The following is a 23,530-nucleotide window of genomic DNA, read 5'->3' on the forward strand; positions in this document are numbered from 1 at the left end:
TGCGTCTGGCATTCTATTGCCCATATAAGGAAGAGAAAATTACGCGGGAAACGTGGGCGGGTCCGTTTGCCAGGGCAGCAGCCCTGCGATCCCGGTGGGCGGAGTCACGCTCTACTACTACGAGGACAGCAGATGTCTGAACAAACGCAGCACATCTTCTTTGCTCCCTGTCCGTTAGCCATGAGCACATGGTACTTCATCATGGAAATAGTTCGAGAGAGCCGTTTTGGGGCCCCCTGTAGAATACATTTAATAGGTTGAAAAAGATAAACGACATTAGACTTTATAAATGTAACATTTTAAACCAAAATTTAGATCGGTAAACGTTTAATTGCCTCACTCATATTTATAGGGAAAACTGGGAAGTGTAATTTTTTTATTTAGTTTGTAGCTCCCAGTCTCCCTCAAACTTTGATGTAACATTCCTATATTTGTTCGCTACTAATTAGAAAATGGCATTGTCAGATAAGTAGCTTTTGTTTCACCACTAAATTGGGTGGGTTATAATACTGATAGAAAACATGGACAATAGAAAACATTAAAATGTTGTACATTAAATGATTGTTAATCGAGTTTACTTTTATTTCAACTTTACATTTTGTCTGAAATCACTGTTATGCCATCACAATCACTAACTATAATTTCATGTTTAGCTACTATTTGTCATAATTATGAAGGTTTATATAAAAAAAGGGTCAATGTATACCACTTTAATTCAAAACCAGAAAATTAAATGGGAAGCCATACAGTAACTGTAATTTAACTCTAATTTGGAATCACAAAACAATATAATTTTACTCAACTTTTTGCCCTGTAAATCCTTTCTATTTTTGCAGCTTCTGCGGTCATCTCAGGAGCTTGGTGCTTATACTTTTGTCATGGAAAAAAATAGATACAAAATCTGTTTTCAAAAGATACTAATATCATTTAATAAGTAGACTGTAGGTAATATGTAATTTTAAGGTAGGACTACTAATATGCACTCTATGTGGGTAAATAAGGTTTTTAAAAAAGGTACTGCTTTTTGTACCTTTATTTAATGAATGAACAAGCTAGTTTGTAACTGGTTAAATTGTCATATTACAACACTCCCCACTTTCTGAGAAATCTCAGGTTTCTACTATAAAAACACATAATTGACGCCGATGTCTGTGAGTCATTTGTTTCACAGATGCCATCAGCATGTCCCTAAACTAAAAATAATGCTCTGTGAACAGTGACTCTTCATAGAGGAATGTTCTCTAGGACCTGAGCGCTGTCCTGGAATACCATTCATGCAGACCGCATCTTAAAATAATGTCCCGTCTGCACACACCGTTCACAAGATGACAAAAAAGTTCACAGAGGACACAGATATGGACGAAGGGAGCTATTTTAATGAGTCGCTTCACAAGTATAAACATGGAGGATCCAACTCATTTTAGTCAAAGAGCTTTTTATAACATGACCGATATTTAGAAGCTTTCATTATAGGAAAAAAACAGATGGAATGAGACGAGATCTAGAAGAGGAACTAATTCATTTACAGCAACAGTCCTTCTCCAAGATCTAAAACATGTTGCATGCATCAGAACCGCAAACAAAGGGACAGTTCCTGCGGTTTCCTCATCTTTCCAGCGAGAGTTTTCTGGGATTTCAGCAACTTTTGGCGTCTAAAACGAAGTCGACTTTTACACATGATGGACATTCCATATTATACAAAGCTTGAAATCAGATTTACTAAAAATAAATAAATGATACAGTGTCAGCTAACTGCATAAATCACCCCAAGATTGCGTCAATCCAAACTCAACCAGTGTCACAAAAGCATCATCCTAAAATAAATACATACAAATGATCCGAGTCAATAAGAAAGAAAGAAAATACACAGGTTGACGAGCTACCATACACAGCTTTTAGATTAAATGCTGAGAGTCTTAAAAACCAAAACTTAAGTAACATTAAGTGATTCAAACTGTGTTTATCTGTAAATACTACTTTTCTCTCAGCAGGGTTTGTTTTTAAAACTGATGCATGAAAGAACAAACATAAAGGGTAATTTAAGGAAAATACTTAAGCAACGTGCAAGTACTGCAGTAATCAGACATGGCTTTACAAAGTAATTGCTGCATTTAGACCTTCAATTAGTGGTAAAAACTAGGGTTTAAACTTTATATTTAAAGCACCCCCACAAGTCACTGTAAGGATTAAGATTTGAGAGATTTTAACGGTGACTATTTATTGCTTTACGTCGATTTCCAGTGTTTCTTTCTTAAAAGTAAAAAAATGAAATCAAACATGATACTGAATTAAGTTAATACTCATTGGAAAAATAAACATCTTCCCAAATGTTAATCTGATAAACCAGTCACACACACGCAACATTACTATCACACATAAACGCGTCTTGTAACATACAACGATTCGGATAATGTTGGAATGTCCCTTTTCTCTGAAAATTCATTTGACAGGCTTTTTTTAATCTAAGAATGTTTCAAATTAATCCAGTATCAAGAATCTTTCTTCCAAACTGACAGCCAATCAGAACACTGATAGCATTGGTTTAAACACCCAGACAAATTCAAGTCATTAGAAACACTTGATGTCTAAATACGGTAATCATTTTGCCTGTCAAATGATGGTTGTTGCATCTGTTGGACATTTAATCTGTCAGTACTAAAGCTCCTCTGTATCTCGACACACTTTGCAAAAAACAGTGCTTTCTAAAGACAACACATGATCTAAAGCAGAAATGTTAGCAGATTAGACGCCCAGACGGATGTCTATGGAAATGACCACAGGTTTGGAAGCAAAATCCACAGGAAAAAAAGTTGAAATCTTCTCAATGAAGCCATCAACGCCTTCGTTAGAAAGAGCACAACTCCAAATACTGCTACAAAACAGACTTCTGAGTTAATTTGTGTGGAGGTGCAGGAGTCAGTCATGTTGAGAGGTGCTTTGATAAGTCCTCAGTCATTCCCTGGCCAGCTTCGGCCCGGAGGGTGGCAGCATGGGGAACAGTCTCAATTTGACCTCAGGATGAGGAGTTACAGCTCAACACTTTTAGTTAGAGAGCTCTCCAGTGTGATGGGGAAGTCATGCAGCGTTTCCAGAACTGCGATGAGAGAGCTGACGGTGAGTTTGTCTCGCAGTAACGCGTTCTCCTCATACATGCGTGTGATGATGGAGCATTCGGCCAATAGAGGGAGCCACTGCGGCAACAACCGGTCTCTGTTAGAGTGGGATACACATGCAGACAACTCTTGAGCACATTTGGTTTATTAAAAAATAAGAAAATAAGCTTTTAAGAAGCATGTGTGTGTGTTCTCACCTCGCCCCGAGGCAAACTAGCAGCTGGAACTTGCCATCCTTGCCAATGTTGCGTGGCATACTGTTAATGGCGTTGACGTATCGAAAGAAAGATTCACTATTCAGGCCTAGAGGCTCTGGTGTTTCTTGCAGGTCTCCAAACTGATCTGCATTCTCCACAAATGCTACTGCCCTCTCTGTAAAACACACAGACATTATAAACTTATATTACATTATATATTTGAAGAAACACATTTTATATATTTTTAAGCAGCATAACAATAAAACGGTTGTTTTTTATCACTTGTCAAGTACTGTTGGTGGACATAAGTCTGTTTCCTACATTGTTGATACATCAGCATATTAGGAGGATTTCTGACGGATCATCTGACACTGAAGGCTGGAGTAATGACTGCTGAAAATTCTGCTTTGCATCACAGGAATAAATTATATTTATAAATATTTTAGAATAGAAAACCCATTATTTTAAATTGCAATAATATTTAAAAATATTGCCGGGGGGGGGGGTCCTGTATTTTTGATCAAATGCAGCCTTGATGAGCATAAGAGCATGTTAAACATATATCTTAGTGATCCAAAACTTTTGAATGGCAGTATATATATATATATATATATAGATATATGTATATAGTAATTTTTCATATTGTGTAAGATTTAAGCTCTATACGTATATTAATGTGTATAAATAAACTAGATCTATACACATTTCTCTCTTTTACTCTAACAGCGAAACATTTAATAAGCTAAGCTTACCATAGAAATCCCATACAAAGACATTTTTCTGGAAGATTCGAGCTGAGCGGAATCCATGATGAAAGAACTGCTCCAGAGCCCAAACAAGACCACCTTCTCCACACAGCAGGACCGTAAGACTGCCCCTCTGAAAACACAGACAAATCTTTAGATTAAACAAAGCTTACAAGGATAACAAAAGTGACAATATTCATAAGAGGGCATGTCATACCTCTTTTTCTGGTTTGTGGAAATGCTTTATAATATTGTTGACTGCTTCACCGATGGATTCCTGTATCTGTACGGTTGTTGGTTCTGAAGAGAGAAGGATTGCATTCAAAACATTTATTCAAAAGATACACCTAATTAAATTAATATGACATTAAATATCCTTAAAAAAAAAGTTTATAATATACATTCACATTAGATGAAGGCAATCATATCCAGTAGCCTAATAAAAGCTGATTTTAAATACAAGGGTCTCTTCATGGAGGCGGAATTTTTGAGATCACATTATGAATATAACCCACAATATCAGACACTTATAAAAACGGTTACTGAATACTAAGAGCATTTCTACAATGTCACTGACAACTAAAAACAATGACATTTGTGCAGTGTCACATTCTAACCACCAGGTGTCAGTTTAAGTCCAAGATGACCGCCAGCAACAAATCAAAACGTGGAAACTTACTGTTTCCACGTCCTGTAAGCGATGTGATGCTGATTCGTCGAATCTGGGAAGGTGATCGCTGAAGGGGCGGAGTCCTAGACCCTCGGCCTCCGTCATCATCACTAGACGGAACTACAAACTCCCCAATCAGGACTCGCTCAAGACTGCCATCATCCACACCCTTTCCCAACCATCTGCCGCACGGGAACCTGGAAAGGACGACGAGTAAATAGCAAGAAAACCATAAAAGGAACAAGATGAATGGCAAGAGACTAAAGTAGGCTGTACTTGTATGTGTGGCCGGTGATCTCATTGCGGACCATGACACAATCCACCAGCCACTTGGCAAGCAAGCCAGAATTATCATGACCCAGCTGCACTGTGGTCAACTTCCCGAGGTTCTGGCGCTGTAAAACACGCATACAAAACAGAGGCATTAAGAGGCTGACTGAGAATAACTGAACAACACGTGAGGGTGTGAGCATTGGAAGGACACCAAGACAGTGAAAGTCTATAATACACCATCGCTGGTTTAGACCATAGTGAACCCACGGCTCTAAAAACATCCTAGAATTTACCTACTGTAAATGCAAGTGAACAAATAGTCCAAAATTAACACCATATAAGCTCCAAATACTAGACCTGAACCATCAAAAATCGGAGGAACCCAGGAACCCAAAAGAGAAGAAGAGAAGATCTCTCCAAGTACAGAAGTAGAAAAATAGAGAGATGGATGAATGGAGGGAGTGGGAGGGAGGAATAAAATGGAGGGATGTGCACCTAACCTTGAAAGTGATGGAGATGTGCGTGTGAGGCCTAAAGGCAGACTGCGAGAGGACACAGAATGAGTTAGAACATGATGGGTGATTGACAGCAAGACAAATGACAGTGACTGGATCTATGAGGAGGGATGTAAGAGTAATATCTCCTTCCTCAAAGTTATAGATTCATGGAAGTGCATAAATACAGAGGTTTTGATCACTCATGCATGAATCACCATTTCAGTTTGGGGCGGAAAAAAAAGAAATAATCTGGACATCAAGAGAATCATTTCAGTAGTGAGAGAAGAGAGACTAAAGCAAAGAAAATTTCACAACCGTTTTTCCCACTCCAAAAAAAAGAGAACTTTTACTTAAAAATGTTTTATGACGGTTTAGATATTGCGCAAATATTTGCAATTTAATCATTTTAATAATTATATTAATAATTTAATAAAATATGTACAGGAGATTATATTTATATTCCTCAAATCTTAGTGCAAAAATTTTAATTGTCAACAATGTATACTTTACAGTAGTATTTTGTTGTACTGCCTCTCTAAATTTGCGTTGTCAGTTGAAATAAAGGTCACAGTTTTACAAGTACATAGTATTTATTCCATTAAGCACAATATGTTTGGATGAATTATGGTAATGAGAAAAAAATGCTTAAAATATTACTATAAAAGATTAAAATATAATGTGAAAATGTGACAATGTTATCTTGAGATTTATCATTTTTTTTCCCTTAGATATTTTGTTCAGCTACTGTAGATTGCTGTCATTTCCATAAATAGTTTAGCTCTAACAGATGTACGAAAGACCTGCAAGCACACTCAATCATGCAAGTGGCAGGATGGATGATTTTTTTAGTCGCACAGGGAAAACAAACTCAAAATAAACTGCCGTATCAGTTTCGGAGCAGAACAGCTGGAGCGTGATGTCATGGCACTCACGTCAAACGTCATTTCCAGAACGTTCTTCGTGATCTGCAGGATGCCAGAGTCGCCCAGCTCACCCGACACACACAGCCAAGGGTTGGACGTCGTCATTGCGTTACTAAGCTTCTTGATGGGAATGATAACGGCCCTGTATGGAATCACTTAGAGAAAAAAATGTATCTAATTAGGCTGTAACTAAACAGCATTATACAGAAAGACAGAACATTTTATTTATAATGAATAAAAAATATATTCTAAGATGCTATGCATCATCCTTGCTGTGCAGCATAAATCTGAATTTTTCATGCCTTGGTGAATCAATCAATCTGTCCCACAGCATCAAATCAATATCAAGTACGGGATTATGCTGGCTGCAACGAAATGCTCTTCCCTGCTGTTACGTACAAGCGTTTTTACACGTTACCAGATATCCAAGATTTGGGGGAACAAATGCAACATTTTAACCCACATTAACTCTATAGATACAGTCCCGATTTGCATATCTGCACATCTGTGCGTCTCTCTTTCTCTGGGACGTACTTATGGTGGTGAAGACGCTGGTAAAGCAGAAGTAGTCCACGGCATTCAGGCTCAGGAGATGAAAGAGAAACTGCTCTTTTTCCTCTTCGCAGCGCAAGAAAGCATAACGCTTGTACAGCTTCCTGTGGGAACATCACATACTTAATAACAGGTGCGCTTACTTGAAACGGGTCAGTGTGCGTGTGCTTGTTTGCAACACTCATCACAATTCTTGTAGTTCTTTTAGTGTGTATGTGGGAGTCTGAAAGCCTGCAGGTGTGTGTGTGAGGGTAGATGGGAGTATGGATGTGTGTGTCAAGTATTGCACGTACTTGGTTAAAGCCTGGTTAGACAGCAGCTGTTTGAGATGCTGGGAAAGTAGTTTTTTCTCTAGGGAAAGACGGATCCAGGCACGTGCTCGACCTACATCTGTTTTAATCTCTCCCATGTTCTGGATGTGTCTGAGAAGTCGAAAGAGAAAGGATGATGAAGAAAGAGAGAAAATTAAAAGCAACAGTGTAATTCTCTTTATGTGGGTTGAAGAGGCCACAAGCAATTGAACCTTGTGGGTGTAAATCAATCTCTTTTTTAAAAAAACACAATCGTCAACTGAATTATTATACAACCAACAAAGTACGCACTACTGTATACAACATTTCATGGTCCTCAGGCAATAAACACACCTCATATCCTGTATGAGTGATACAGGTAATGCAGAAAGACCAACACTTGATTCTATCTTGCGTTTTTCCTGGCCATTAGACACTGCGGAGCAAGAAACAAACAGTTTTAGTAATTAAACAGAAGTTTTTGAAGAAAGGAAATCAGAATTTCAAATCCTTTCATGAGGCGCTGTTAGCCTGTTATCATACCCAAAATGATGAAAAACAAAAGCTTGTGGTCTTAAAAAAAAGCATATTGTTTTTTGCGTACAAATATATTTACACTTCAATGTGATTCTGTAATGTTAAATGTTAGCAATACCATTTGCAATCAGTATCAAGCAAGTACTTTATCAAATCCTACCTTGATCACTTTACATATGATAAATAGATCGCAAACAAGGTTTAGTATTTTGTTTTTACATAACTGAGTTCAGCTTACTGTGATAGAGGCACCAAGTGACAATTTATGTTGTGCGAGATGAGCCTCAGCTAAATGCAGCCTTATAGAAACTAACACCTCTGAAAGTCATTCTAGAGTTGGCACAGATTTGATTAATGTAGTTTCTGGTCTTATGAACTCTTTACCTGGAGACTCTGACAGCTGTTCGTTTTTCTCTTCTCTCGCCTGGTAGTGCAATAAATGAGACCACAGAGCAGACTTTCCCTACAAACCAGAATGACAGCACACATGATTCCCAGCGTTAAGTTGTAGGTATTATAATGTTAAATCCATTTCAATTTGTTTATGTCTTACCTGTTTGACCTGTAGACCGTGGCTCCATATTCTCTCCAGCAGATCACACAGACTGGCTATGAGTGTGTTCTCCTCCAGGCCAGTGATGTTTGCCTCTCCATGGCCCAGCTCAACAGCCTCTCTGCCCATTTTCTCCACCAGCATACGCTTGGTCTGAACATCCATTGATTGACATCATTAAAAACTACATTTAAATCTTGTTTGAGTCTGAAGTCGGGTCAGACTAGTAATTATCCATGTACTAAGAACCGGGTTCCCACACTTCTTAACCAATGCATCTTTATGATTTTTACATGACCTGTCCATTGGTTCATGATTACTAGAAAAGGATATTAAAATTCATTACACAGATTGCTGGGGCAGATTTCTATTTGTGTGTCAAGTATCAAGCTTTTGAATTAATAAATGCATGCAATTATACTTCTTAATTTACAACTGTCTCCAATGAGACTCTCTGACAGACTGATATTATGACAGTGGCCGGCATTACAGAATATAAAGAATAATGCCTAATCAAGTATGTGTTATGCCTTAGCCCATAACCAATAAATGTCCAATATTATGATTTAATTATTGTGCCATTATGAATTTTTGTTTTCAATTTTGTCATTTTGTAAAACATTTTTTTTTTTAATGCTAGTAAATTGAGGCATCACAATATTATAACGCACAGTATCAAAAATGGTTCAATTCATTTGAAGATTTGCTAAATATGAAGGATTTAAAAACACTGTAAAATGTAGCGTTTTTAACGAATAATTTTAAGTGATCTTTAAGAGATCAAAGCAAATGTAACTGAATATAAAAAGACATGAAATTAGCTTATGTAATTAAAGAGCCAATATCATCAATGCCAATAAAAAAACAACAACAACTCCTATATCAATTGAAAAGCCACATTCTTAATTTCCAGGTTTTCCCTGGCAGCAGGAACCTTATTAAAACACACTAACACACACACACACGTTTGTTTTTGTGAAAAGTGGGTTCATCCCATGTATATTCTATCGCCCTACACCAACCCTACACCTAACCCTCACAGGAAACTTTGTGCATTTTTACTTTCTCATAAAAAACTCATTCTGTATGATTTATAAGCGTTTTTAAAAATGGGGACATGGGTTATGTCCTCATAAGTCACCTTCTCCTTGTAATACCTGTGTCATACCCATGTCATTATACAGAGTTGTGTCCTGATATGTCACAAAAACAAGAGCACACACACACACACACACACACACACACACAATTACAAATACATCCATCTGTGCATATTAAACTCATCCTGACCTTCATTTTGCATTCTTTCAGTAAACCCTCCACAAACTTCCAGTTGGTCTGAGCGATGACCGCAGGGGACAGGTCTGATAGTTTGGGTTGTCTCAGGTTCTTCCCCAGGTTGCGGGCCTCCTGCATGTACTTCTATACAGAGAGATCAGGACACAGACATTTAAATAACAAACACATTTCAAAAGGTTTGAATACAGCTTGCTTGTTTTACTGTGTATCAACTCATTGTTTTTAACAGAAAAGCAAGATTAAATTATTCCGCAACAGGGGGTTTATTATAAAGCAAATGTTTATTTTTTTGGTGGGGTTCTGTGGGGTTTATGATTGCTGAGTGACTGGGTCGGTAAGCACTCTCTAAAGAAACTCTGCTTTATAAGAGCGTTTGGGAACATCCAGGGGTAGGATTGTGTGTGGCAGTGTTCAAAGGTCACTGTGTGTCTGAGAGGAGGGGCTTCGAGGAATTCTGACATCTGGTAGGAGTTTGTTAGGAAAGTCAGTCATATAATGGCAGGCCTCCACATACCAGACAGCAGGCTGAGAAGGACTTTTTAGGTGGTTTAATAGGTGGGGGTGGCACCTGATCCCACTCCCAGAAAGCCATAGAGTTCTGCAGGAGCAGACACCCCTCCACCTGACGTGAGGTGGTACAGCCCACACAGCACACAAACACAAAGAAACGATGGAGAAACAATAGTAAAGGAAAGAAAAAAGCAGCATGCACATGAATGTGAGGCAGTTAGACAAGAAAAGGAAAGCGAGAAGACACTTGAAGAAAACGCAGGCTCAGAAGTAAAAGAAAACGGAGACAAATTAAGAAATGAGAACAGGCATTGAGCATGATTCATCAGGAACCATTTACAAGTCAAATTTCATGTAAAAAAATTGTTTTCATCTAATATTTATATTTTAGCTTTATTTCAATTACTGAAACTTTTTTTTCATAGTTCTAAAATTTATTTTTTGAACATTTTTGTAAAGAGTAAAAAAAAACAGCATTACAGCATTTGTTACTTTTATGGTGTTTTTTGCACAGTTTAAGCTTTAACATGTTTCCTATTTATTGTAATTGCATGGAAAAAGAGCAACATCGTCTTTTGTGTTCCATGGAAGAAAGGAAGCCTTATGGTTTTGAAACAACGTAAGGGTGAGTTAATGAAACTGAAACATTTTGGGATAAACTACCTTTTATTTCCTTTGTGATCTGCCAACAATCAGCTTAATCTACCATCTGACAAATAAGGTCATATGAAAGCACCAATATAAACGAGATGCTGCAAGAAAAAAAAGACTCAAGATGGAAGGAATTACATAAAAAAGTCTGAGCTAATCAAGGGCTGCACACGGAACAAGATGAAAAGAAAAAGAACGGAGGAGAGAAGCTGAAGAGGAACAAATGCTGCAGTCTCACCTCTTTGAGCTCATTGTCCAGCACAAGATGGTCATTCTGCGGTCTGTGACGGTCCACTCTGCGCTGAGTCGAGCATGTGCGATTGGACCACCTGATCAGAGGGTTTACATTATTAGATCTTTACACAATCACACACACACACACACACTGATACAAGCTTTAAAGAGTTTAATTAAGTGGGGTTTTCTCTTGTCACAGAGTAAACAAAGCTTAAACTACTACTGCCACTAAAGTGTTACATGTCCCACACTGAATGGTCAATCTCTCATAACTGTGTCATGTGCCATAAAGAGGACTCACTTGTTATTGGTGGGCCCTGAGGCGAGCACATCAGCCTGCAGTTTGGGGAAGAATCCCTGCTGGTATTTTCCTTGGCCAATCTTCATATCCAGCAGGTGAGGATGGATGGCTGTGTGGTCGATCTTTCTCAGCCGCTGCTCTATGGCCTGTGCTGGAAAGGAGAATCACAGCTCAGGTGAGAGGGGTTAGACATTGTGTCCTGACTGCTTGAGACTTGAGTCTTGAAAAGTGTTGAATGTTCAATGTTCAGCAATAATGGAGCAAAAAGCTGTAAGCTCGAGGCTAGACTTCCACAACAGTAAAAGAAAAGTAGTTGATAATAAACTAACGTAATTTTTACATGGATTATTTTAAGAATACAATTTTACAAATGAACTTCAAATCATGAAATCTGAGCAGCAGAGTGATAATAAATGAAATAAATTTAAAAAAATTAAAAAACCTGCTCCATTTGAAAGCAGGTGATGGCAATTTAGCGGTAATCACGGAACCAGATTTACTCACTAGATGTGCATGATCATATCGTTAGATATATCGCCCAGCCCTTCTGTGCAACAGATATAACAATTACATGTCATCACGTCCATAGTGCATTTTGTTTTTGTTTTTTAAATGTTGGGCAACTCATATAAGGCATCTGTGGGCAGTGTGCCATTTCAAAAGCAATTTTTTCAAGCCAGCAGCATCCATCTCCTAATAGTGACCTTCAGTGTGACAAGAGGTTATGGACCTAACAATGGCACTGAGGGCTTAGCGAGCAGACGCACACTCAACAATATTCAGCACACAGACACACACAGGCTTCCCAAGATGGCACAATACAGCGCCAGGCGCCCGTTCTTTACTTTTCAGCATTTGGCAGCCTTTCAAATGCAATCCATTCATATGACACTCTTCAGTTCTTTCATTCTGTGCTCCTCTCCTCATTATTTAACCACTTCTGCTGTTTCTCTTTCTCCCCCCATCTGCCCTCTTGAACTGTCACTCTCTATAATCATCTGGGAACATAATCGGCAGCATTTTTTTTTTTTTTTTGACACAGGCTTCATTAAAATTGAAACACACAATTTGGAGTGACAGAGCAATGACTGGGGAATAACCATCGGTTTAGAAAAAGAATGATGAAAGGTGCTCTGCTGAGGACGTGATTGCACAAAACTCAGTAAGGCATTAAATAAGACATTTTCAATGCAGCAAAACACAATGATTTCCGAAATCCGTTTAAAGAGGCAAAAACCACCAAACACAACAAAAACCACCCAACAGTAAAAAAAAAAATAATTTCAAAGACCTCAATTTAAATTTACATAATGAAGATGCATTAAATTGTTTAAAAGTGACAGTATATACATTTATTTTACAAAAGATTTCGATGTTAAATAAATGCTGTTTATTTGAATGCCATTTTCTACATTGAAAATGATCATTAATATTTCTTGAGCACCAAATCAGCATAGTAGAATGATTTCTGATTACATCTTTTATAATTTGTAATAATAGTTCTGTTTTTTTAAATACAGCTGTGGTGAAATTTCTTTCAAAAACAGACAAAAAAAATCTTTGTGAAGTCATCCATATCTTACCACTCCATACAAACATTTTCTTTGGAATGACATTTTGAACAAATTCAGAAAGTAAATAGGGTAAATTTTGATGTCATGTTACTTCGAAAGCCTGGGCCAAGTAAAATGAACTTTTTTCCATAGCAATGTTTTGACTTAACTTAAAATTTCTTAAATGACATAAACACTCTGCACATTAAACTGCAATAATACATTAAATACATTTTACTATATTATGAAAAACAAATCTCAATTAAGTCTTACCTGATTCTTTGAGAAAAGTGCATTTCTGGTAAACAGATGAGCGCAAGCTGGGTGCGCGAACATTGTAGAGTCGGGCCTTCTCAATGCGTCCGTCAAACACTCGTAGGAGGGTTTCTTTCTCCTCCCACTGAGACATGATCTTGTTGTCGATGAAGGTGGCAAACATTTGCGTTTCGATGAAATGCGACAAGAAGGGCAAGTACGGTTCCGGCTGATCAGAAAGGAATGAGGCCTGAAGAGAAATCAAATGAAAGAACTTTTGATGCAACCCCTTGAAATCTGATTTGTTAAGTGTTTAACAGATCAGTTACCTTGTCAAAGTTGTGCATTTGCTCTCTATTGGTCAGCCAGGACTCCAAATCTGGAGAGTTCTGAATCACAAACGACTCGTAGTCTGCAAACATTGTTGCGAAACGCGCAGCAAACACCTCCCTCAGCTGCACATTCAGTTTAGCGTTCCTCAGCTCCTCTTCCTCAGCTGGAGACCTTCCTCCCACACCCTCCTCCACTAAAGCCTTCCGCCCTGCTGCCAATGCCTCCAAACGGGCCACTTTCACCCCAGTCCTTTTGGCCAGAGCCTGCAGACGCTCCAGAGTCGGGTTGCCCTGAAGAAGCTCCAGCACGTCCAGCGCCTCTCCACCGAGGTTGCCGTTCCTCCTGTCATCCACTAACTCACTCAGTGATGTGCTCTTCAGCTCCTTCTCCAGCGTGGAGGTCTGCAAGCTCACAGCTGGTTCAGAGGAGGTGCTGCCCCCCTCAGGAGACAGACCAAAACTTAGCAATACCTCACTGAGTTCCTGGATGAATTCGGTCTTGTTGGGGAACTGAGGGAATTCTTCAGGCAGCTCGATGCAGTGGTTGTCAATGTCAACAAAACACAGGTTCGCCTGAGGAGAGAAAAGAGCCATGCAAATGAACTTTTTTATGCTTTAAGCCACACATTTAAATCTGAAAAGGTAAGATTCAGGTTTTTCTGCACAACACTTTTGTTTTATTAAATGTCATCAGGCTGATTTTTGTGTAAGTATACTTTAACCTGTAGAAGAACTCAATAACCAATAATGCTGTGACAAAGGATATTTATGTTTGTGTTTGACACATATGTTGGTTTTAAAAGCAGAACATTTCGGATCTCGGTAAAAAAAAAAAAAAAAAAAAAAAAAGTAATCCAAAATAATAGCCTAGCAAAATAATCACTTCATTAACATGTAGATTACATTATAAGCCAACTTCATTCTGATGTGTCAAACAAAGCACTGGTCCAAAACACAAATTAATGCAGGGAAATTATTAAAGTAATCAAACACACACGCACTGATCCAAAGCTGCAATAGCATATCATCAGCTGTACTGACCTAATAACCAAACCCAATATCTGGAATCAGGTCAAATCAATCCAGTGTATCATCACAAATCTCAGTGTGTGACACATTTCTGTTCAGTCACATGCAGTGCAGCTCATACAGTGAAAATGCCCTCCAGAGAGAGTGTGTGTGAGCGTGACCTTGTTGCTGTAAAAATAAATCAGTCAAGCAGATCTAACTGTCCGTTCTGTCAGGCCACAATGCTGACAGCCTGTCAGAAAGAAGCATTTAGGCCAGCATGCACATGTTTGACCTAGCTAAATAAAAATGACATCTTTTTTCCTATTAATTAACAATTTGGGTTCGTCTTTACAACTGTCTTCATCTCATATGAGTGCATGTAATTTTAAAATGTGTGTCTGATTTCTTTCATTTTTTAATGTCTGCTTTAACACTGCTACAAAAACATGAGCAAGCCCATACGGGTTTGTGCACATGCACGTCTGTTTGTGTTATACTGCATACACCCATCCAACACTCATTACATACTAATAGCTACGGTTCCCGGTCAGAAAGATCCTGATCTGAAATGGGCAAAGACCATGGACAGGAGCTGAAGCATAATAATTTAACTAAATATCACTGTGAGCCATCCTCGGAGTGCTGTTATACAAGGCATATACATATTATTTATAATCATTTATTATATAACTCAATATGTCTGTGCTGTGCATTTTAAAAGTTTTATTAGAGTATTATTTCTAGAGTTTCTACACTACTATTCAAGTTTGTTTTTAAAGAAAGAATTTCATACTTTTATTAAGCATGGATGCATTCAAATAAATGCAGCCTTTGTGAACAAACATTTTTTCCAAAAATATTTTAGAATCTTAGGGACCCCAAACTTTTAAACATTAGTTTATATACACAAACAGAAACATAATAATGAATTCAGTAAAAAGGAAACCCCTGCTGTTTTTCCAAAATGAGCCATCTCCTCTATTGTTCCCCTTCGGCCTCGCTCTCGTTGTCATTAGTCTTTTTTTTCTGGGTCAGAGTGACTTCAAAGAGAATGCATAGCGGGGAAACTGAATGTTGAGTTACGGAAAATGGGATTTAGAGATGAGGATATAGGGAAGCCTTGCAGCATCCAGACGGACAAACCATGAATAATTCACCTCTGCTAAGAATTCTGATACAGCACGACACAAAGAAACGAAGGCTCTGAAGCTAATGATACAAGTCAATCATGGAAGCACTGTATTCCTGCATCCCTTTAAGAAATAAGAGGGAAACCAGGATTGTAAAAGAAGAGCCTCATACTGGTCAGACTGTTTTCAGCAGAGGCCTCTGGTGCTTTTTTAAGGCATTGAGGGTGTTCTCATATGCAGATGATCCATCGTCACGAACCAATCAATCTAAGTGGCTGTGACGAGATAAAATGTGTGAATGTGCAGATTACCTCTTGAGGCAGCTCTAGCTTGGAGCGGTCCGTGCCCTCTTTGGACTGCAGGCCCATGAGATACGGCACAGGGGCGTCCAGGAAGTGCAGAAGAGAAGCGGGAAGGATGGGCACGAACACATGCTGCCACTGGAATGGGAACAGCAATGTTGTGATTCCCTCCGCAACCACCATGAGCCTCTGGTAATCTAGCCATACACCGACAAAAAAAAAAACAAATATATATATATATCAACAACTTCAATTGACAAAATAAATGAATATAAGAAATCATTATACGAGTTTGTTGAAATGAGGCTGTAAAATAACATTTCTGCCACTTGCAAGTTAATTATTTAAACAAAATGTACCTTAAAAGTCTTAAAACATTAAACAATTAGGTACTATGGAAAAAGAACAATAAAACAAATATAAAAAATATATATATTTGTTTCTAAAGCTACTTTTGGTAATAACTATTTGAAGCTTTTCTCGTGTAACGTAATAATGGCTTTTGTGGGTAATATCTCAGACAGATCTGATGTGAGATTAATTTGTGATTAATTAGATTAATTAATCACCAAATTGTGCAATTAATTAGATTAAATGTAGTATTAATACAGCCCCACAGCCTTAGTATAAATATTTTATTTTTGTCAATATAAAAACTTAATTATCTAGTTGTCTTTCCCTACTATACTTGCATACATATATGAAACACATGAGTGAAGGTTTTAATGAACCAGACATTTCAACTTGCATTTGGCACTTCACAATGGTTCAATTTGGATCCTGGGATCCAAGTTAAGTTAGATGAAAGGCAACGTATCACGTAATACTGTATGGTGGACTTACTAAAAGAGGGCAATGTGATTATTAATAGATGTTTCTCAGAAATCTCATCATTTGTTTATATGGAGAACAGTCAGAGGAATTAATTAGCAGGTGTATCAGCTTGTGTTTGCTGAAAAGCATATGTGCTGCAGCAGGGTAATGTAATATTCATTAGGCTCCTCCACATTCATTTAGTCTCCACATCAAAGTCCCTGCAAAGATGCACTTTCCAGCATCAGAACTTAAATTTAAATGCTTAAATATGAGCATTTCTGCATAGTCAAGACTGAAGTCATCAGTGGTGCAAATTCAAACACAAATAGTCTGTAAGCTTGATATAAAAGTAGGGCTTGTCAATCGGTTAATACATTTAAAACTGCATTTGATTAATTATTAAACCACAAAATTATTGCATTAAGACATTTAATCATTAGATTAGAAGGCATTGCAATTCCAAAAATTAAATATATTGTTTGGAAACACTACATTACTGTAATAAATAAATATATATTTATTTCTAAACATATTTGTATTTGCTTTATAATTGAATATTTGTAACAAATAATACAAGCAAAAGTGAAACAAACAAGAAAACACACTAGGGCTGTAGCTATCAAATATTTTAGTAATCGAGTATTCTACCAAAAATTCCATTGATTAATCGGATAAAATGTGTTTTTGCCTAATTAAAGTGCAATATTAATTATGCAAGAGAAAATAAAATGAACAAATAAAGTTTCCTTTTTTAGAAAAAAATATTTTTACTTTTTAAATGCATAGAATGCAATGCATACATCAAAAATAAACATTTAATTATTACCCATTGTTTCTCTGTCTGTACTTACTGTGCACAATGACAATAAAGTTGACAGATGAATTAAGTGCATTTAAGTGCCATTCAGTTGGGGTTTTAAATAAAGCATTTTCTGAGATGCACATTAAACATTAAACACATAAAACATTAATTTAATTTATCTTTTAATTATTGAAAATTAAGCAAACTTAACTTTTTGGTAAACAAAGGGGATTTACTATTAAAAATAAAACATAAGAAATGTTGTGTGATTAAACTTAAAAAAAAAAATAATGTAGTAATGTAGTAGTAGGCTATGTACATTCTGCTGAACAATAGTAATACATCTCTGGCAAATACTTGTCTTTAAACTAAACCGGACATTTATTTTGATGGGTTGACGTAACTTTACAGTTCTGTGTATGTGATGCTAGTTTTACTCCAATCAAACGGTCAAATGCTCATGAAGTGTCTGTCAGAGCAGTTCTGGAGATGTTGTTCATGTGTTCACGTCCTTATTCAGTGAGACAGCAGAAGCTGAAATCACCCGAGCGTCAACCGCGCTTCAGTATGTGTTAATAAAGGAAGACGCGCTTCTGCTCCATTCATTAACAGAGACACGCAGAACATGCAGGATTCATATTTAAATAGACTGTTCCGGCTCAATATTTACAGATATTAGTCCATATCGTGATTTGATGTAAGTGCAATGACCTATTTTTGATTAATTCATTCATAATTTGGCAAATTTCCGCGCCATTTAACTGTAAAACCAGTTTTTATGACTGGATTCCGCGATTCCTTCCATGTTTTCTGCATCGCGGAAATCATAGGGCCCTAGTAGAGGTATGCCAGCTCTATCTTGCAATGGACACACGCCATGACGTTCTCTTTACGTTTGCCCGCGCCCTCAAATCAAAACACTGCTGACTCCTTGCAGTATGCGATCTCTGAGGCAGCGCTTGTGTCTCCTTCCGCTTTGTGGGTGACGTAAACGAGTTGTGTCACATTAAAAAAAATCATTGCGAAAGAACCTGACGTGAGATTTAAAATAAATTAAAAGAGGCTTGGAGGCAGAGGAATTTGCCTCGATCATTTTTTGAAATCGAGTCACTCGTGGAATCGTTTCAGCCCTAAAACACACCCAAGCGAAACCAAATGAATATGAACAAAAACTAAAGCAAACGAAACTGAAAAACCAAACAAAATACCAAAAAGTGATTAAAGCTAAATCAAACGAAAACAAAGCCAAGCGAAACAGGCAAAACCAAAAGAAAGCAAACAAAACACAAACGTGACCAAACAAATACGAACAAGACAAATTAAAAGCAAACAAAACCAAAATGAAACAAAACTAAATGGAAGCCAGCAAAAGTGGATTAATCTGGACTAGGCAGGCACAAACAAAAAACAAAATGGAAAAACAAAAACAAAAACACACATTTCCCAAGCTAAAATTCTAGATTTCTTACCCTGTGAGTAGAGGAGGATCTGCATCTCTAGTAGGACACAAGTAAAAATCTGCACCAGATTTTCCACTCCCAACAAATGGAAGGCTTCACTCAGAGGGAAATCAGCCAACGGCAGCTCCCCGACACCAGGCCTCTGGCACAGGACAGGTTCATACACTCCGTGGAACTTTAAAGAGCGTCCGGGCGGGGGCAAAGGTACTTCATAGAGGATGTTGTAGATGTAGCTTTCCAAAGGTAGTGGGGGCGGCTGATGGGAGATGACAGCACGGTGTACTTGGGACAGGAATCTTTTACAGGCGTGCATGAAGGGCATGGGCGTGATTAGACACATAGCTTTGGACACATACAGAGTGTCGCGAACAGAGTCGTAGCCTTCGCCAGAGCAGCCACTGCTCCTGCGGCCCCCTTGTGAGGAGGAAGTTGAGGAGGGAGACTCAACTTCATCCAGGCTGCTGGCTAAAGAGTCCATACTAGAGGAGGAGGATGAGGATGAGGATGAGGATGAGGACGACGATGAAGGGCAGTTGTGGGCAGATGCATTATGCTCCGCTTGGTGCATCTGGTGTAGCGTCTGCATGGCGGAGCAGATCTGAGGGCTGGTCACCTCCTCGTAGTAGGTGTGAACAAAACCATAAGTGCGAGATCCATCTTCTCTTGTGATGAGGAAAGAGTGGAACTGTGGGGTGCGATTGTCACGCTGTGTCCGGAATGACAGACCTTTGGGCATGCAGAGCTGGAGAGAAAGAGAGAGAAAATGACTTATTGCTTCAGTAACTACATATTTCTTAATGTTGCCTTCATTGTGCAATTTGATATATGTAGGGAGTCTATTCTTTACATTTCCAGCAGCCACATAAAACGAAGTGAACCGTAGCACTTTATTTTCCTAGACTTATATTTGTAATATATGATCTCCAACATTAGCCATTAAATCAAATCAATCATTTAAATGTCATTATTATTTTATTTGAAGAAGCTGTTGGCACTAAAACAAAAGATAGACAGACGATCATATTATATGCTCTGGATGATGGCTTTTTCTCTTACTCTGAATTACTTTAATGAAAGTACAGTGAGAAATGACACGTCATAAGTTGGATGTTCAATTTGTTAAAAACATGCAGTTCATTCCTCAAGATTTTACACACATTTAGATGAGGGAAACGTTTTAGTCAGTCACATCATATGTGGCAGTATGATTTGAACTCCAAAGTGCATTTGACCTGACTACATTGATTTAAACTGGATGGCTTAATGATAAACCACTGAACTTTAACTGTTCTTTTGACATCTACTTAATAAACAGACAGATTCAAAGATGCACACACACAACTGATATACGCAAAATAAATACCAGAGGAAGAGAATACAGCCTATTTTAAACAGATTTACGAAACAGAAAGTGTCTACATGCATGCAGAGCATTTCACTTTATTATTTACTATGTAAAAGATTATAAATGGCAAAATATTGTGTTGATAAATAGGTGTACAGTACATTTTCAGCACGTTTCCTACACTACCGAATGCAATGCACCTATGCTTCCACTTTGCTCTTAATTTATGCAGCACTGTGCTGCCTGCACATGCATTATGAGTTAACATGGTCACCAAAATAAAGTGTCATTAGTGTGCCGTCTGGAAGAGTCGAGTTATGAAGAGAGATAGAAATGGAGGGAGAGAGAGAAAGGACAGAGAACAAAAGAGTGCAGGACTGGAAAGATGATTAGCCAGAAGTGGAATTGAAAAATGAAAACAATCACTAGGAGAATTTAATCCAGGCCAAGGAGGATTGAGAACTACTGTAAAATGGAGTTCTTCTGTGATTGCAAGCTGTCGTTCAAGCACTTCTAATGTGTGTGGGTGGATATTTTTATGTGCACATCTCTGCAGATAAGAGACTGGCCTTGAAAATGACTCAACAGAAACGTTAATGTTTTAGTTTTTTCCTCAAATGATGTGATGGCATCATGACTGGCAGCGCTGAACACTTCAGGTGTTTCTTTATAGAGCGAGAACACAAACAATGTGCCATTTCCATGCCGAGGTAAGCAGAGAGCCAGGGTTAAATAATTGATGCTGGTGTCACTACCACTAAGCTTCCGTTTACGTTTGCTGATGGAAAAAAAACTACTTTACAGCATGGGAACAATAGGTCAGAGGTTTTCGTTATCACTGCATGCTCTGGGACGGTAACACAAACCCTTCAGCTGATCACTGCATGCAACCACAGAGTGAGTGAGAGGCTGCATGTACACTTTATGGCACTCCAAATCAATACAGATACAGATCTAACTTATGACTAATATGAGAAACAGTGAGACTGTGTGGAAACATTTATTTGAAACGGAAATCAAACAAGTTTAGATGTTTTGGATATGATAAATTTGTCATAAAATTTCACCCTAGTCATCAAGCCTCAGCATGCTCCGAAACGTCTCAAATACACTTCAAACAAAAGCCAAAAAATTAAACAAAACAAAAGCACAACACAACAAAACAACACAAGTGCACAAAGCATATAAACAATACAAAACTCAAATCAAAATAGAATATAAACAAAACCTTAAAACAAAAGAATGAAAAAACACAAACTAAACAAGTGCAAAACAAATAGAATGATACAAAAAAGAATTATAAAAAAAAAAAAAGGTAATAAATCAAAGGTGTAAACCAAACAGGTAAAAGTGTCAAGTATTGAAGTCACTTACCATGTTAACAGCATCCTGGTCAAACGGGCTGCACTCGATGTTCTTTGGGTAGTGGGCAAGCACTTTGGATTTGAAGGTCCTTTTGAGAGGGCTCTGATCAAAGTTTTCTCCTGCAGAGAGGAAAGGAATAGGTATTGAAAAGAGTAAAGGGCTGAAACATCTTTTAAAATATGCATAAGCTTTAAAATACAAAAGCATCTATGACTGTCTGAATTTTTATTCATGGTCATAAATAAGAAGAGGTTTGTCACGCGTCTCACTTACATTGCATTAAACTGATAAACTGAGTAACTCGAGGCCTTTTGAGAGGATGATACTGTACTATGGAGGCATCATGTGAAAAAGTTGCAAAGGATTTCAGTCTTTACATCTACTTCGTTGTGATGAGACTTTCTGTTAGATGTTTACTTAAACAGTTCATTTTTTATTCACAATTTCACACCTTCCTTTGATAACTTAACTTGTTAAAACAAACATTGCCGTGACATGATTACTACAACACACCCACATCTGGGTTTGTTCACTATGTTCAGCAGCATTCATTTACCCCCTCATACACCCCAAAATAAGAATGTCATGATTGACTGACAGACAGATCAATCAACTAAATACATTTTAGTAAATGTGTAAAAACGGATGCACAATGTTTAGGATATCATTCTTTTGAGATATAACATTTATTTTAGTGAATCACAAGCAGGGAATTACTTCAATAGTTTGTGGTTTTGCTTTAATAATATTGAATATTATTCATATTTCAGTTTTATACTTTGGTTATCCACTTTATTTTTCACGTTAGAACTTTATTCATTCAATTTATTCATTTATAATGTGTCTGGCTTCTGGTCTCATTCGCTTATTATTTTTTTAGCTGTACAAAACAGCTCGTTATGCTGCTTGAAACTGCAAACTGGTATTTTTTTTCCATATTATTTCTAGATCTTAATCATAAAAGCACTGGTTTGTAGAGCACAAAGTTTTTACTGTTCACTGCACTTTGATATTCTTCTTGTCCCTATAGCGGCTTCTCAATCGGATGTCTCACACGTTCACAGAAACGTTGAACATTCTACATTGTTACTCAATTAAATCAAATAAAAAAATGATTGATTGATTGTCAAAATAGTAAAACTGGGATTTTCACACTTTCAAATCATGAAAGTCACGATTCATTTATAAATGTTGGCACACAATGATGGGCTAAAAACAACAGGGAGGCATTGTGTTTTGTGTTGCTTTCTACCATCATGAATGCAACAGTTTCTTGAGACACAATTGCTTTTCTGGCTCAGTGCATTTTAGGGTGTCTCAAACAGGCCAACACATGCAAAATGAACACAGCGTAGCTTTGACAGCAGAAAACACAAGCTGGAACATAGATTGGAAAAGTGCCATGAATGCCACAACAGTGCAGATTACAGGAACAGACAGTATGTCATGCAGGATTTGGATCTGAAAGTTAAAAAAGCAGATCTAAACTGAATGGATGTGAAGCAAACAAGATAAGACAACTAACTGATGAAATTGATGTTACAGGTAAGATGAAAACAGCAGTCAGTCACTCTGAATGAGGCAAGGTAATTAATACAGAGTCTAATTAACCATCTAGCTCATGTTTTGTCATGTATGAAATTGTTTTACAGTGGGAGTCTGTGCTGTGGGGTGAACTAGCAGTGATTTGGCAGGAGAGTATGTGACAGCCCTAGGCATTAACTAACAGGAAGGGACAGGGAGGAGGAGAAATCTACTTAAGCCCTTTATAACACAGAGAATCTGAGGCCCCAGGCATACATGTGAGAAA

General features: G+C 37.7%; 2 protein-coding genes across 6 annotated transcripts in view; one reads left to right on the forward strand and one right to left on the reverse strand.

The window, feature by feature from the left end:
- Positions 1-2,609: 2,609 nt before the first annotated feature.
- Positions 2,610-23,530, reverse strand: part of LOC132098929 (DENN domain-containing protein 5B-like) — a 34,047-nt gene continuing 13,126 nt past the window's right edge. For 2 of the 5 annotated variants that reach the window (XM_059505223.1, XM_059505221.1), the window contains 21 exons: positions 21,730-21,839; positions 19,020-19,752; positions 15,942-16,129; positions 13,487-14,062; positions 13,176-13,407; positions 11,350-11,500; positions 11,050-11,140; positions 9,642-9,773; positions 8,352-8,504; positions 8,183-8,261; positions 7,616-7,697; positions 7,265-7,393; positions 6,954-7,075; positions 6,429-6,574; positions 5,500-5,541; positions 5,003-5,121; positions 4,736-4,923; positions 4,274-4,356; positions 4,063-4,189; positions 3,311-3,485; positions 2,610-3,210 (listed from right to left, as the gene is read on the reverse strand). In XM_059505223.1, coding sequence (XP_059361206.1) covers positions 3,027-3,210; positions 3,311-3,485; positions 4,063-4,189; positions 4,274-4,356; positions 4,736-4,923; positions 5,003-5,121; positions 5,500-5,541; positions 6,429-6,574; positions 6,954-7,075; positions 7,265-7,393; positions 7,616-7,697; positions 8,183-8,261; positions 8,352-8,504; positions 9,642-9,773; positions 11,050-11,140; positions 11,350-11,500; positions 13,176-13,407; positions 13,487-14,062; positions 15,942-16,129; positions 19,020-19,752; positions 21,730-21,839 — 3,842 coding nt within the window. In that variant the 3' untranslated portion in view covers positions 2,610-3,026. Of the gene's footprint in view, positions 3,211-3,310; positions 3,486-4,062; positions 4,190-4,273; positions 4,357-4,735; positions 4,924-5,002; positions 5,122-5,499; positions 5,542-6,428; positions 6,575-6,953; positions 7,076-7,264; positions 7,394-7,615; positions 7,698-8,182; positions 8,262-8,351; positions 8,505-9,641; positions 9,774-10,164; positions 10,273-11,049; positions 11,141-11,349; positions 11,501-13,175; positions 13,408-13,486; positions 14,063-15,941; positions 16,130-19,019; positions 19,753-21,729; positions 21,840-23,530 lie in introns of all 5 variants that reach the window. The other 3 variants (XM_059505224.1, XM_059505222.1, XM_059505225.1) reach the window with 2 other exon arrangements.
- Positions 3,628-23,530, forward strand: part of LOC132098936 (short transmembrane mitochondrial protein 1-like) — a 55,043-nt gene continuing 35,140 nt past the window's right edge. The window contains exon 1 of the mRNA XM_059505246.1: positions 3,628-3,638. The gene's annotated coding sequence lies outside the window, so the exon portion shown is untranslated. The remainder of the gene's footprint in view (positions 3,639-23,530) is intronic.

Source organism: Carassius carassius, chromosome 22, assembly GCF_963082965.1.
Source record: "Carassius carassius chromosome 22, fCarCar2.1, whole genome shotgun sequence".
NCBI lineage: Eukaryota > Metazoa > Chordata > Actinopteri > Cypriniformes > Cyprinidae > Carassius > Carassius carassius.